The 13,707-nt window shown below is 39.4% G+C and overlaps 1 protein-coding gene across 10 annotated transcripts in view; it reads left to right on the top strand.

The window, feature by feature from the left end:
- The window catches only part of GCLC (glutamate-cysteine ligase catalytic subunit), a 59,038-nt gene extending 45,769 nt beyond the window's left edge, over positions 1-13,269 (top strand). For 6 of the 10 annotated variants that reach the window (XM_042986570.1, XM_042986573.1, XM_042986568.1 and 3 more), the window contains 8 exons: positions 736-874; positions 1,324-1,436; positions 2,165-2,257; positions 2,556-2,660; positions 9,738-9,819; positions 10,131-10,234; positions 10,311-10,431; positions 11,686-13,269. In XM_042986570.1, coding sequence (XP_042842504.1) covers positions 736-874; positions 1,324-1,436; positions 2,165-2,257; positions 2,556-2,660; positions 9,738-9,819; positions 10,131-10,234; positions 10,311-10,431; positions 11,686-11,897 — 969 coding nt within the window. In that variant the 3' untranslated portion in view covers positions 11,898-13,269. The remainder of the gene's footprint in view (positions 1-735; positions 875-1,323; positions 1,437-2,164; positions 2,258-2,555; positions 2,661-9,737; positions 9,820-10,130; positions 10,235-10,310; positions 10,432-11,685) is intronic. The other 4 variants (XR_006217691.1, XR_006217690.1, XR_006217689.1 and 1 more) reach the window with 4 other exon arrangements.
- Positions 13,270-13,707: the final 438 nt, after the last annotated feature.

The raw sequence follows: 13,707 nt of genomic DNA, 5'->3' as shown, positions 1-13,707 counted from the left end.
CCGTGCTGATGGGCTGCTACTACCAGAAGGCTTTTTGGTGCTACATGAATGTTTTGTATATGAAGATTTCTGCCGTGGAATCTGTTGTCAAAGATTATTTTGCCGCATTGAAAGGGGTTAGGTTTGCCTAATAAGCGTAGGTCAGTGCCTCTTGTTTTATATGACTGTGCACCTCTCCCAAGCTGGAGTGTGCATCAGAACCACCTATGGACATGATTAAAACTAGTCCCCCAGGCCCATTTTCGATCTAATACACCAGTATCTCCAGAACTGGGACCGGGGCATGATTTGTAAAGCTGTCTCGAGCACCCTGGATGTCCTCCACCAGGACTGCAATACCACTGCTCTCGTCTTGCTGTGAGCGTTCGTACATTGTTCAGCAGGTTGCCGAAGGAGAGAGAAACTGTAAAGGAGAAATGATCTTAATAGCTTCGTTTTACATTAATGGGTTTGCTTCTAAACTTTGCATTTATTTTCTTAGCTTAGGAAGAATTAAAAGAAAAAAAAGTATATTTAAATCCTATCAGAACAGCTACTTAAATTACTTCCAAAGTTGTTAAAAACGTAATTTTCCGTAATAACTTCTCAGGATTAACTTATTTGAGGATCTTAAGGTTGGACATTTGTATGTAACTGTTATATATAAAAAATCATTTTAGTAGAACTATTTGGGGCATTAGTTTATTTCCAGAGGTTATTTTCTATGGCATTCATTTATATTTTTTTCAATTTTAGCCACTGAAGAACAATAGCTATAGGATCAGTAAATCCCGATATGATTCAATAGACAGTTACTTATCTGAGTGTGGGGAGAAATACAATGACATTGACTTGACAATTGATAAAGAAATCTACGAACAGCTGCTGCAGGAAGGTGAGTAGCCACTCGTGTTCTCCAGATTTGATCGTACACCTTTAGTTCTTCAAAATTCTTTACAACTCTTTGCCGACCCCTGGTCTGGTTTCTGTTCCTGGTGTGAAGTCTAGAACTTGTCTTATTTGGCTGCCTGTTCCTAAAGTTTCAAGTTTCTAATTCTGAGATCTTCTTAGCTTTTAGCAAATTAACTTACTTTGGAGGTCTGTATCTAGGTCCACACCAGTGCCCCAACCAGGTATTGTGTAAGTAGCAAATAAAACTCTGGCATGTGCTCAGGGTCTGTAGAATAAAACCGTGGGTGACATACAGAGACCGAACTAACCAGCCATTTCCTAAGCTTCTCAATGCCCTCTCTTCACACCTGCTGAGCTGTCCTGTCTCCTGACTGGACTTAGACACGGTGGAGCCTACAGCTTTGATGGGAGTCCTGTGTAATCTCTTGACAGGCATTGATCATCTCCTGGCCCAGCATGTCGCTCATCTCTTCATCAGAGACCCACTGACTCTATTCGAAGAGAAAATACACTTGGATGATGCCAATGAATCGGACCATTTTGAGGTATCTCCTCTAATTTTGTTTTTTAATGTTTGTTTGTTTTTGGGAGAGAGACAGAGTGTGAGCAGGTGAGGGGCAGAGAGAGAGAGACACACACACGCACATGCACAGGATCTGAAGCAGGCTCTAGGATCTGAGCTGTCAGCACAGAGCCTGACATGGGGCTCGAACTATTGAACCGCGAGATCACGACCTGAGCCGAAGTCCGATGCTTAACTGAACGAGCCATCCAGGCACCCCATCTCCTCTGTTTTAAATGCATTTCACTTCACTAACCAAGATGGAGGACATTTTCTGTACCTGTGTACAGCTAGTAATAGGAGAAATGTCCTATGCCTTTCATTATCTAGTGCAGTAAAGAATTAAGAAATTTTAAATTGGTTTAAAGTACCCTATTTTAGGATTCTGACTGGTTATATCTCTGGTTCTGCATTTTTTTCAATATTTTCTCTTGCTTGCATAAACGTGAAAAATTCAAACATGACACATGAAAAGATGGCTTCAGTTATTTCTGTGCTGCCAGCATATCACCCAACTTTTGTTAAATGTTTGTTTACCTAACAGGTCACACACCAAGAAAATCTCAAATGGTACCTTTTTGTATTTGTAAATTAAAGAGTACTTGCTATTAACAGTGAATAATCATCCCTTAATAAAGACCAAACCATCTTAATATTTTACTGGACATATGGAAAATTGGTTTTATTTTCCGTTTGTTTGATTTTATATAGAACATTCAGTCCACAAATTGGCAGACAATGAGATTTAAGCCCCCTCCTCCAAACTCTGACATTGGATGGAGAGTAGAATTCCGACCCATGGAGGTAAGATACACATGGGCAGGAAGTGACTTAAATATACCCGTCCTCTGCCCATCACCCTTCTGATGCTCTTCTCAAAGGTTCTTGGAAGGACATTCAAATCAAGTTTGTGCTTGATAAAAGCAGGTCTAAAAGCTAAGGTGGATTGATTTCTGAGAAGAGATTGTGGGCAGAGGGCCTCAAGCCCTGGGTGGGGGAAGTCGGAGCTGGCTTGGGAATGACATGATCTGAGGAGGGGCCTGTAGGGAAGAGCATGTTTGTGTGGTTGGTCCATAACTTTTCTGGGTTCCTGCTTGTCTAGGTTCAGTTAACAGACTTTGAGAACTCTGCATATGTGGTATTTGTGGTGCTGCTTACAAGAGTGATCCTTTCATACAAACTGGATTTTCTCATTCCACTATCAAAGGTAAGAATGTGTTTGAGGGTAGTGATCAGTCTAGGTATCTATGGATTATTATCTGTGGCTCGTTTACATATAATATTTTAAATCTGACCTTATTTCAAATTTTCACCATTTAGAATAAGATGCTTCTCCCTCCACCCTATTCTCTTTTCCTTTTAAACCTAAGCTTAGGCTGTAGATTTTGGTACTGCACTGGTGGAGATTCCTTGAAAACGAAGTGCTAACACTAGCTCCTTTGCCCATTTGAAAGAGATTTGGGGTTGCTTTTGAATAACCACTTTTATAGAGGCTTTCAATTCAGGGTGATAGTTAGAATCCACATATTGATTTCATTTTCCCCCAAATGCCACTTTGGTGACCATATTAAAACTGAGAGGGGAATATATAACTGCAGGGAAGGGTCATGTCGGTGGAATCACTCTGGAGGTGTTTCTGGACAATGTAGATGGGACTATCAGAAAAACAACTAATAGTTAATCAGCTTCAGCCCAACAAAACCAAAAAAGGAGCTCTCTGGAAGCAGTTTCCCAGCAAAGCCTTGGAACAATTTCAGGCCATGAGGCAGCAGCTAACTAACTAGAGACCTTTGGTTCTGGGGCCACTTGGTCTCTGGCCACAGAAAGTGTCTGGGAAAGGTGGTTGGGCCCAGTGAGGGGTCTGCTGAGGTTTTATTTCCAGAGAAAGGAGAAGGATAGCATCCCTGTCAGAGCAAGCATGGAAGGAAGAAATAAATGCCTAACTCAGCATCTGCTCCCACCTCACTGCCTACTCCCTCCATCAGGTGGGACTTGTCCCGCCCACACACCCTGAGGGAAGTTTGGCCATCAGCCTATCTCTGCCTGCTCTTAATGCCCAGGCCAAAAGTAAGCCACAGAATTGTGTGAGTCCATTTGCCCATATGGGTGTCCCTGCCAAGAGGGATCAGCCCATATAAGGAAAATTCCCTGTAAGCTACCCGCCTAAGCCTTTGTTAACAAGTATGAATAGATGTCTGAAAGTCCATAGAAAATGGGTAACTTTTAATAGCCTTAAAGGGCCCAGCTGGGTTTACAGAATGCCTTCTCCTCCATGAACTAGTTAATTAAAGAAAAACGGAAGAATTCTTAAATGCTAATTAGTGCCCTTGAAAAAATTCTAGAGAAGAGTCATATGTGTAAAATAAACAAGAGTATGGACCAGAGAGAATTTGGAGAAGAGTTCTTAAAAAAAGCTACACTTTTAAAACTTCATATATTCACCAGTAGAGCCCATGTTACTGAAGATCCAAGTTAATGATTTGGGAAACCAAATTGAGATTTATCTCAGAATGACAGAGAAACGGAAATTATGGAAAAACTGAAACATGGAGAATTGATCTGGAAAGTTGAATGTTTGTAATACTTTAGGAGAGATGATCTGTATAAAAAATGGGATCCAGTAATCAGAGAAATAGAAATTTCTCTGACTGAAAGAGTCCATTAAGGGTGAAACAACTATTTAAAGAACCCAAATCTAGGAATTTCTGAATCCTAAAGAAGGACATCAACCATTTGAACAGGAGAGAGAATTCAGATTGGATAGCTACCAAGAGGAAAAGAAACTAGTTGATCTCCTTCCTCATCTACAACATCAAATGCTAAGAGATGGAGAAAAGTTCACAGAATCCACAGAGGTAAAGAAAACAGTTCTCTTCCCAAACTTCAAAATCCAGGCTATTCCTCAATAGATTATTAGAGCTAAAAGCATGCCAGAACTCTTACCAACTGAGGGGAAAGTGGAAGGAGATTTATAGTAGGTATCCTTTAATGCTTGATATTTAGAGAATTTCATAACAAAGCAAGAAAAACTAATAGTATAGAAGATTTTTTACTTCTAACCTGCTAGTTTAAAAGGATGGGAGAACGAAGAACTTCCCAGTGCTAATGAACAAAAATTTGGGGTGGGACTAACCACCTTGAGAGTGGTAAGACAGTATAGCCCAGAGAACATAAAATGATGAAAGTAAGATAAAAACAAATTTGAATAGACTATTCTACTAAAAAGCTAAAACAGATGATAGAAGGTAACAGCATAATGGTGTAGGGGTGTTTGCCTACCTAAAACAAGGACAAGTGTGGAAAACAAAGGGCTAGGTAATGACCTTTAAAGAGATAGCAGAAATAAGAAACTAATAACAAAATTTGAGAAGTATTAAATGAAATAGAGAAAGCAGTTTTCTGTATTCTTCCAAGATAATGTTAGATTTTTGTTGTTGTTGTTGTTGTTGTTGTTATTCCTTTAACTATAGCAGACATTTCTTAAGGAGCATAAAAGAATTTAAAGGCACTGTAGTGTGGTGTCTCTGATATGGCTGCATTATGAGCATTAAATTCATAAATCACTTGTATTCCTTACTGGCTTTTTAAGCTGAGCAAAGGTGCTACCATCACCGTGCCTCCATTTGCACGTGTAGAAGTGGGCTACATGTGTTGTAAGAACATGTGGGATTCATGGAGGTAAATCACTTAGAGTGCCTTGTCTGTTACTCAATAACTGACAGGCCATATGATCAGAGAATGAGAATAAAAGACTAAAGTAAACCTAAGCAGTCAAACTGAGAATCTGAGGTGCAGTAGTACAGTATACTTGTAAGAGAAATTCAGAAAAGCAAAAATTAAAATAGTCCTTTGTGAACTTTGATCAAGGCTAAGAAAAAATTTTAGAAAAGAAAACCCATTCGTAGCCATGATGGAATTTTAGACTGTTATTTGGATATGTTTCTAGAAGTGTCTAGATTATTCAGAAGGTCATGTGTCTTAAACATGACAATGGAAATTGAGTATGGGAGACAGGCTCAGTAATCAAAGACTTGGCACTACCCATCCTAGTTCAACAAGACCCTTTAACTTGTACATGTTAAGATTCTCCTAAAATTTCATTATGGGAAATAAAGTACTACTTTAAAAGCTCTACTTTAAGGGTCTTAAAAAGTCATTGGAAAAATAAAGAATTGACAATAAAGATGTTTTTGTACGTGGAGACAAATGAAAATGAAATTACACAATGGTCCAAATTTGGGGGACAGAGTGAAAAAGCAGTTCTAAGAAGGAAATTCACAGCAATGCAGGCAGGCCTACCTCAAGAAACAAAAATTTCAAAGAGCCTTACATCTAAATGGCCTAGAAAAAAGGAGAACGAAGCCCAAAGTTAGAAGGAGGAAGGAGCAGAGCAGAAATAAATGGACACTAAAAAAATAGAAAAGATCAATGAAACAAGAACTGGTTCTTCGAAAAAATAAATGAAATTTAAACACCTTTAGATTCCTCAAGAAAAAGGACACAAGTAAGTAAAATAGAAAATGAGAAGTAACAGCTGACATCACAGAAAGGACTATGAGAGACTACTACAGAAAATTACATGCCAACAAATTGGACAACCAAGAAGAAATGGGATACATTCCTAGAAACAGAATCTTCCAAAACTCTATCAGGAAGAGCTAGAAAATGTGAACAGACCAAATACTACTAATGACGTTGAATTGGTAATACAAAAACTCAGAAGTCCAGGACCAGATGGATTTACAGGTGAATTCTACCAAACATTTAAGGAAGAGTTCATACTTGTTCTCCTCAAACTGTTCCAAAAAATAGAAGAGGAAGGAGAGCTTCCAAATACATTATACTATCAAAACCAGGTGAAGATACTGTAGGCTCATACCTTTTGATGAACAAAATCCGAAAGTTCTCAACAAAATATTAGCAAATTATATTCAACAATGTATTGAAAGGATCATTCACCACAGTCAAGTGAGATTTATTCTGGGGATGCAGGCTGGTTCAGTAGTTGCAAATTAATGTGATAGAACACATTAACAGAGAACAATAAAAATCATTATTTTAGTAGATGCAGGAAAAAAAACATTGGACAAAATTCAACATCCATTCATGAACACTCCCAGTAAAGTGGGTTGAGGGCGAACATACCTCAACATAGTAAAGGCCATGTATGGAAAATCCACAGCTAATATCTTGGTTGGTGATGAAAAATTGAGAGCTTTTCTTCTAAGATCAGGAACAAGACCTAGTTAACATAGTCCTGGAAGTCCTCCTAGTCCTAATAGTTGACAAGAAAAAGAAATCAAAGGCATTTGAATTGGTAATGAATAAGTAAAACTCATTATTTGCAGATGACATGATACTATGTAGAAAACTCTAAAGAGCCCACCAGAAAAACCTATATGAAATAATAAATGATTTCAGTAAAGCTGCAGGATACAAAGTCTGTTGCATTTCTATACACTAATAACCAAGTAGCAGAAAGAAAACAATTTTATATTCAGTTAAACCAAAAAAAAAAAAAAAAAATACCTAGAAATAAACTTAGCCAAGGAGGTGAAAAACCTACACTCTTGATGGAAGAAATTGAAGATGACACTAAGAAATGGAAAGACATACCAGGCTTATGGACTGGAAGAATATTGTTAAAATATCTCTACTACCCATAGCAACCTGCAGATTCAATAAACCCCTATCAAAATACCAACAGTATTTTTCATAGAACTAGAATAACCCTAGAATTGTATGGAACCAAACCAAACCAAAAAAAAAAAACAAAAACAAAACAAGTTCCCCCAAATAGCCAAAGCAGTCTTGAGAAAGCAAAGCTGGAGGTAACACAATCCCAGATTCCAAGATGACATACTACAAAGCTAGTGTAATTGAAACAGTAAGGTATACTGGCCCAAAAATAGACATATAGGTGACATATAGGAACAGAATAGAGAGGTCCAAAATAAACCCATTCTTATGCAATCTATGACAAAAAAGGAGACAAGAATATACAGGAAAAGGCAGTCTTCTCAACAAACGGTGTTGGGAAAACTGGACTTTCTTACCCCATACACAAAAATCAGCTCAACAAGGATTAAAGACCTAAATGTGAGACCTGAAACCATAAAACTCAGAAGAAAGCATAAGTATCCATCTTTGACATGTACTGTTAGCAATATTTGTCTAGATTTGTCTCCTCTGGCAAAGAAAAGCCAAAGACAATTATTGGGACTACCTCAAAATAAAAAGCTTTTGCATAGAAAAAAAAAAATCATCAGCAAAACAAAAAGGCAACCTACTGAATAGGGGAATATATCTGCAAGTGATATATGTGATAAGGGTTTAATATCCAAAATATATTTAAAAATCTCACCAAAAGAGGGGTGCCTGGGTGGCTCAGTCGGTTAAGTGTCTGACTCTTGATTTTTTGCTTAGGTTGTGATCTCACAGTTCATGGGATCGAGCCCCACATCAGGCTCTGTGCTGACAGTGCAGAGCCTGCTTGGGGTTCTCTCTCTCTCCCTCTCACCCTGCCTCTCCTGCTTGCGTGCGCTCTTCCTTGCTCTCTTTCAAGATAAATAAACTTAAAAAGAAAAAAAAAAAAAACTTCACCAAAAAGAAAAAAAAAAACACCCACTTCAAATCTATCTGATTAAAAAATGGACAGAGGACCTGAATAGACATCTTTCCAAAGAAGACATACAGATGGCCAACAGACATGAAAAATTCTTCAGCATCACTAATTGTCAGGGAAATACAGCTCAAAACCACAATGAGATACCACTTTACACCTGTCAAATGGCTAGAATTAAAAAGACAAGAAATAACAATGTTGGCAAGGATGTGGAGAAAAAGGAACCCTTGTGCACTCTTGGTGGGAATGCAAATTGGTGCAGCCACTATGGAAAAACAGTATGGAGGTTCCTCAAAAAATTAAAAATAGAATTACCATATGATTCAGTTAATTCAACTGTTGGGTATTTACCCAAAGAACATGAAAATATTAATTCAAAAAGATACATACCCCTACTATGTTTATTGCAGTATTATTTACAGTAGCCAAGATACAGATGCAATTCAAGTGCCCGTCAATAGATGGATTAAAGATGTGGTATATACATATACAATGGAATATTGCTCAGCCATAAAAAAGAATGAGGTCTTGCCATTTGCAACAATGTGGATGGACCTAGAGAGTATTATCCCTAAATCAGAGAAAGACAAATACCTTATGATTTCACTTCTGTGTGGAATCTAAAAAAGAAAAATGAACAAAAAACAGACCCATAAATACAGAGAACAAACTGATGGTTGCCAAAGGGGAGGGAGTGGGGAAGTGAGTAAATGGGGAAGGACAGGGGGAGGTATAGGCTCCAGTTATGGGATAAGTCACCGGGATGAAAGATAGAAGCATAGGGAATATAGTCAATGATACTGTAATAGTATCATATGGTGACAGACGGGAGCTATACTTGCAGTGAACACAGCACAACAGTTGTTGAATCACTGTGTTGTACACTGGAAACTAACATAACATTATGTGTCACCGATGCTTTGATAGAAAATAAAGACACTAATACTCGGGATCCATAGTTAAAAGCTCCGATTTAACAGGTCGTGTGTGTGGCCTGGGCATACCACATGACCTAGCAGTCTTCTGGGTATGTACTTCTTAAAAAAAATATTGGGGCTCATGAATAGTTGATGTGGCCAGAACTACCGGATTGGACCCTCTCTTCTTAGAGAGGTTCTAAACATACTGGTGACCCTCTGTTCTTAGAGGACTAATCTTATTCCAGATCTGACTACCTATCAACTCTTTTCCTTTCCTCACCAGTGAGGAAAGCAAAACCCTAGTGGTAGGGAAGGCATAGCACTGAGCCAGAAGTTCTCTGGGTTCTTTGCTTTTTGTAACCCTGGCATCTTGTGTGAGTCACTGCTGGGTGAAGAGAACCCACCACCTGCCCTCCACAGATTTCTTACAAGGTTCAGTCACAAAGGTATTTTGAAATGCAGACAGCCTATGTGAATGTAAGTTTTTGTTGTGATTTTTTTTTTTAAAGTAAACTTCTCTTAAAGTTTTCTCATTCTTACTAAAAAGCACATACTAATCTGTGTTGGAATGACCCAGGCCCTACAAAAAAGTGAAGTCTCTTGTTCCAACCAGTAAGCATTGAAGTGAAAGTAGAATTCTGAGGGGGTGAGTCTTAATTGCAAAAGCAAGGAAGGCACCACACCTTCTCTGTTGGATGGAGAATGTTCTGATGTAGCCATGATTATTTTTCTCCCTTAGGTTGATGAAAACATGAAAGTTGCACAGAAACGAGATGCTGTCTTGCGGGGAATGTTTTATTTCAGGAAAGATATTTGCAAAGGTATTCATTCTCTTGGATTTCTAGGGTCACTCATTTTATTTTTATTTTCTAAGTGTTTATCTTGAGAGAAGTGGTGTAGGCACGTGCCAGCCAGGGAGGGGCAAACAGAGGGGGAGAGAGAATCCCAAGCTGGCCCTGGGCTGTTAGCACAGAGTCCCAACACGGGGCTCGATCCCATGAACCCTGAGATCATGACCTGCGCTAAAATCAAGAGTCGGATGTTGACCCTACTGAGCCAGCCAGGCACCCCAGGGTCACTCACTCTAGGCTTTCACAAGCCCCTAAAGCTCCTCCATCCTTTCATCTGGCAGGTGGGAACACTGTGGTGGATGGCTACGGGAAGGCCCAGAACACCTCGGAACTGACCACGGAGGACTACACCCTGATGAGCATAGACACCATCATCAACGGGAAGGTAGAGGCCCTGCCCATTGCACCTCACCACCTGCACCAGTGGACTGGGCACTAATTATGTGTCCCGCTTCTCCTAGGAGGGTGTGTTTCCTGGGCTGATCCCGATTCTGAACTCTTACCTTGAAAACATGGAGGTGGATGTGGACACTAGATGTAGTATTCTGAACTACTTAAAGCTAATTAAGAAGAGAGCATCTGGTATGGTATCCTTTGCTTTTGTTTGAAATCTTAATGGAGGCAGAATCTCACAATCTTACAATATTGTTTCTTAATGTAGTCTTTTCAAATATACCATATTTTATCAGTGTATTTTTCACATTGAGGTCTCTGCAGTAGGAGACACCTTATAATCATTGACATTTTAATTATAAGAACTTTTTTGTCTTACCAGTTCATAAAGCAGTGCTGCATCTTTAAGTTGATGGCATCTTGGACAATGAAATACAGTATCTAAATTGCCTTTTAGTCATTTATGGGAAGCTGTATTTGTTGGACATCATCATCAACAGCTCTATAGGGCTAAGTAACTCTAGGTTAAATAAGTGACAGCCACGATGTCTGCTTCTTCAGCCACCTTGCATACAGTGAGCACCCCAGAATCCTCTTTTTTGTTTTGAGATCACATTGACCAACCATGCCTACCAAGGGCCCAGCACAAGGGAACTGTCAGCTGTGAATAAGAGTAACAATGTCATCTACATTTCACTTGAGGCTTCCATAAACTTCCTGGAGTCTCAAAGGATACACCCTCCAAAGATGGTGTATCTGCCAATCTCTCCCTTCATTCTTAACTATTCCTTATTTTTTTCACCTCTTTGATCAAAGATCAAAGTTCTGGGAACTCCATACCCTACAGTGCCTGCATCAGTCGCAGCTCTTCAGCTCAACAGGAGGACATGTGCTCCAGTACATGTGTTCGTTCCCTTTTTTGATTTCTTTCCAGTTTTTTTTGAGGAATAATGGACATGGATCCCTGTGTGAGTTTAAGGTACACAGCATGACGGCTTGATTTACATATATTGTGAAATGATTACCACCCTAGTTAAGACCATCTTCTCGTATAGACAGAATAAAAAGGAAATGTCCCCTTGCCTGAGAACTTCGATCTGCTCACTCCCCAGCTTGTCTGTCACACAGCAGGCAGCGTTAGCTCTAGTCCTCGTCTTTGTGACATGCTAGTGGCTCCCCATTTCTGAAGAGGTGGCTGTGTCCCCAACTGAGTGCATCTAACCTTGGGACGGATGTGTTTCTAGTTACCTGCCTGCAACCTAAAATTCTTCCCCTGGAGTAATTCTTCTGGAAAACCTTTCTCCCCACCCTCTGGTGGGTACACCAGAAGGTCATACTGATTTTTCTTCAGGATTGTGTTTATGCTGGTCACTAAGTGGCAAGTTACAAAACAAAACAAAAACACTTCTCTTAACTTATGTTGTCTTAATTTTTTTCCCCTAGGAGAACTAATGACAGTTGCCAGATGGATGAGAGAGTTTATCTCCAACCATCCTGACTATAAGCGAGACAGTGTAATCACTGATGAAATGAACTATAGCCTCATCTTAAAGTGTAACCAAATTGCAGACGAATTGTGTGAGTGCCCGGAGTTACTTGGACCAGCGTTTAGGAAAGTGAAATACAGTGGAAGTAAAACGGACCCGTCCAACTGACATTCTGTAGAAGGAAAAACACATTGCTGTTTTATTGAAAAATGACCGCGTGATGCTCTGCCCGTGAGTGGTATGAAGACCAAGTTCCAGAACAGCCCTGTGTCTTGGGCCGCTCAGCCCGAAATGGATTTAGAGGCTTCCCTTCAGTAGGTAAATCTAGAGTTTATACAGTGTACGTGTACATAGTAAAGTATTTTTATGATTAACAACGTATTTTAATAACCTTGTATCTAAAGTCACTGTGAACTGGCTTGTACATTTTCTTACTCTGGAATACCTACTGACTAAACAGTTTTGTAAATGTAACGTACTGGTGACTGTACTATACCTGCATTCCAGAGTTGAAGGCGTTTACTGTAAATTTTTGGTTTTTTTAAAGCCTTTACCAGGGACCTGATTCACTGAAATTTATCACTTCATTTTAAAAACAGGTGGCCTTGTGAATTCTCTGAGTCGTCTCCTTTGTTGTATAGTTAAAATCACTATCGAATCCATTGAAATGCTTCAAGGGTAATCTATGTTGTTTCTTTTATAATTGGAATAGTTAACAGGTTGGTCACCCTCCCTCAAGCTTTCACCTCTAAATAAAGTCCATTGAACTGAAGGTACTTTTTTTTCTTTAAATTTTCTGATTTAGGCATTAGGAGACTGGTATCCCTAGTTCACCTGTGGTGATTAGGGAAAGTGATTTTGTTTGTTTTTTAAAGGGCAGAATTGTTTGTCCTCCTGTACACACCAAGAGTAATGTCAGCAATGGCACCCGCCCTTGTGTTGTGGCCCATGGGGATTCAGATTGCTGCTATCTACTTAAATTTTCAAACCAAATGCAGTTTCTGAAGTTTTTGTTCTGTTACTCTTTCTCTGGTTTCCAGTAAGCATATTGACCTTCTTCCAAAAACCATTCTAGATTTTACCAAGGGAATATTCTACATAATGCTTATCTTCTCTGTGAAAATCATAAATGAATCATGATGTGCACTAAGTTTTGTGAATTAGGACCCTACATGTTTAATTGTAAATAATTTAAGTTTACACAATTGTCATTAGTGCATTCTGTTAAAGGTTTTTTTCCCCAATTAGTTAAGTCCTAACTGCTTCTGAAATAACTATGTATAGTAGATGATGCAAACCTTTATAGGCCTAAACACTTAAACTGTAATGCTAATTTTAACAAATCGCGATAAAGCTGCTTCAGCTAAGCCTGTGTATGTATAAATACTAGGGTTTGTGCTATGTTTCATACGTGTATTTTGGAGGATTAAAGAATGCCTGTTTTTTCATTTGCAGTTTGCTTGTGTAAATCAGGATGTAAAAAGGCAGATGAACTAAATGTGGTATGAGGAAATAAAACATGGAATTAGCATTCTGAAAACTCTTGAATGTGTGAGTTCCACAACTAACTGCAGCATGATGGGGATCAGAATTAGCCCAGATCTTCTGTGACGGTTGTTTCAGTCCTCAGATGTCTTTAGAAAGAAGCCTGCTCTCAAAGCAGGTGCCTTCTCTCCCTTAGTGGCTGTCAGCCCCTAGGGGCAGGGGAGGGACTTGCTCAATGGCTGAAAGAACCACTGGAAGCTGCTTTCAGGCTGGTCACACGGAGCAATACTGGGTCACCTAGGTGCTGTGGGCACTCGAAGCTGGAGACCAAGGACTGAATCAGTAAGCCCGACCGGGAGCTGTTGTCAACTCGTATCTTTGGATCAGCATCTCTCTCCTACCCCAGCCCCTTGTAATGTAATAATGTCCTTCATCTGGTCAGTTCACTTTTCTCACTGATGACTTTATCTGAATGACTCTAGGGCAGGACTCG

The sequence above is a fragment of the Panthera tigris genome, chromosome B2 (genome assembly GCF_018350195.1).
Source record: "Panthera tigris isolate Pti1 chromosome B2, P.tigris_Pti1_mat1.1, whole genome shotgun sequence".
In the NCBI taxonomy this organism is placed as follows: Eukaryota; Metazoa; Chordata; class Mammalia; order Carnivora; family Felidae; genus Panthera; species Panthera tigris.
The sequence above is the reverse complement of the archived record's forward strand: the minus strand, read 5'-3'. Positions and strand labels throughout refer to the sequence as shown.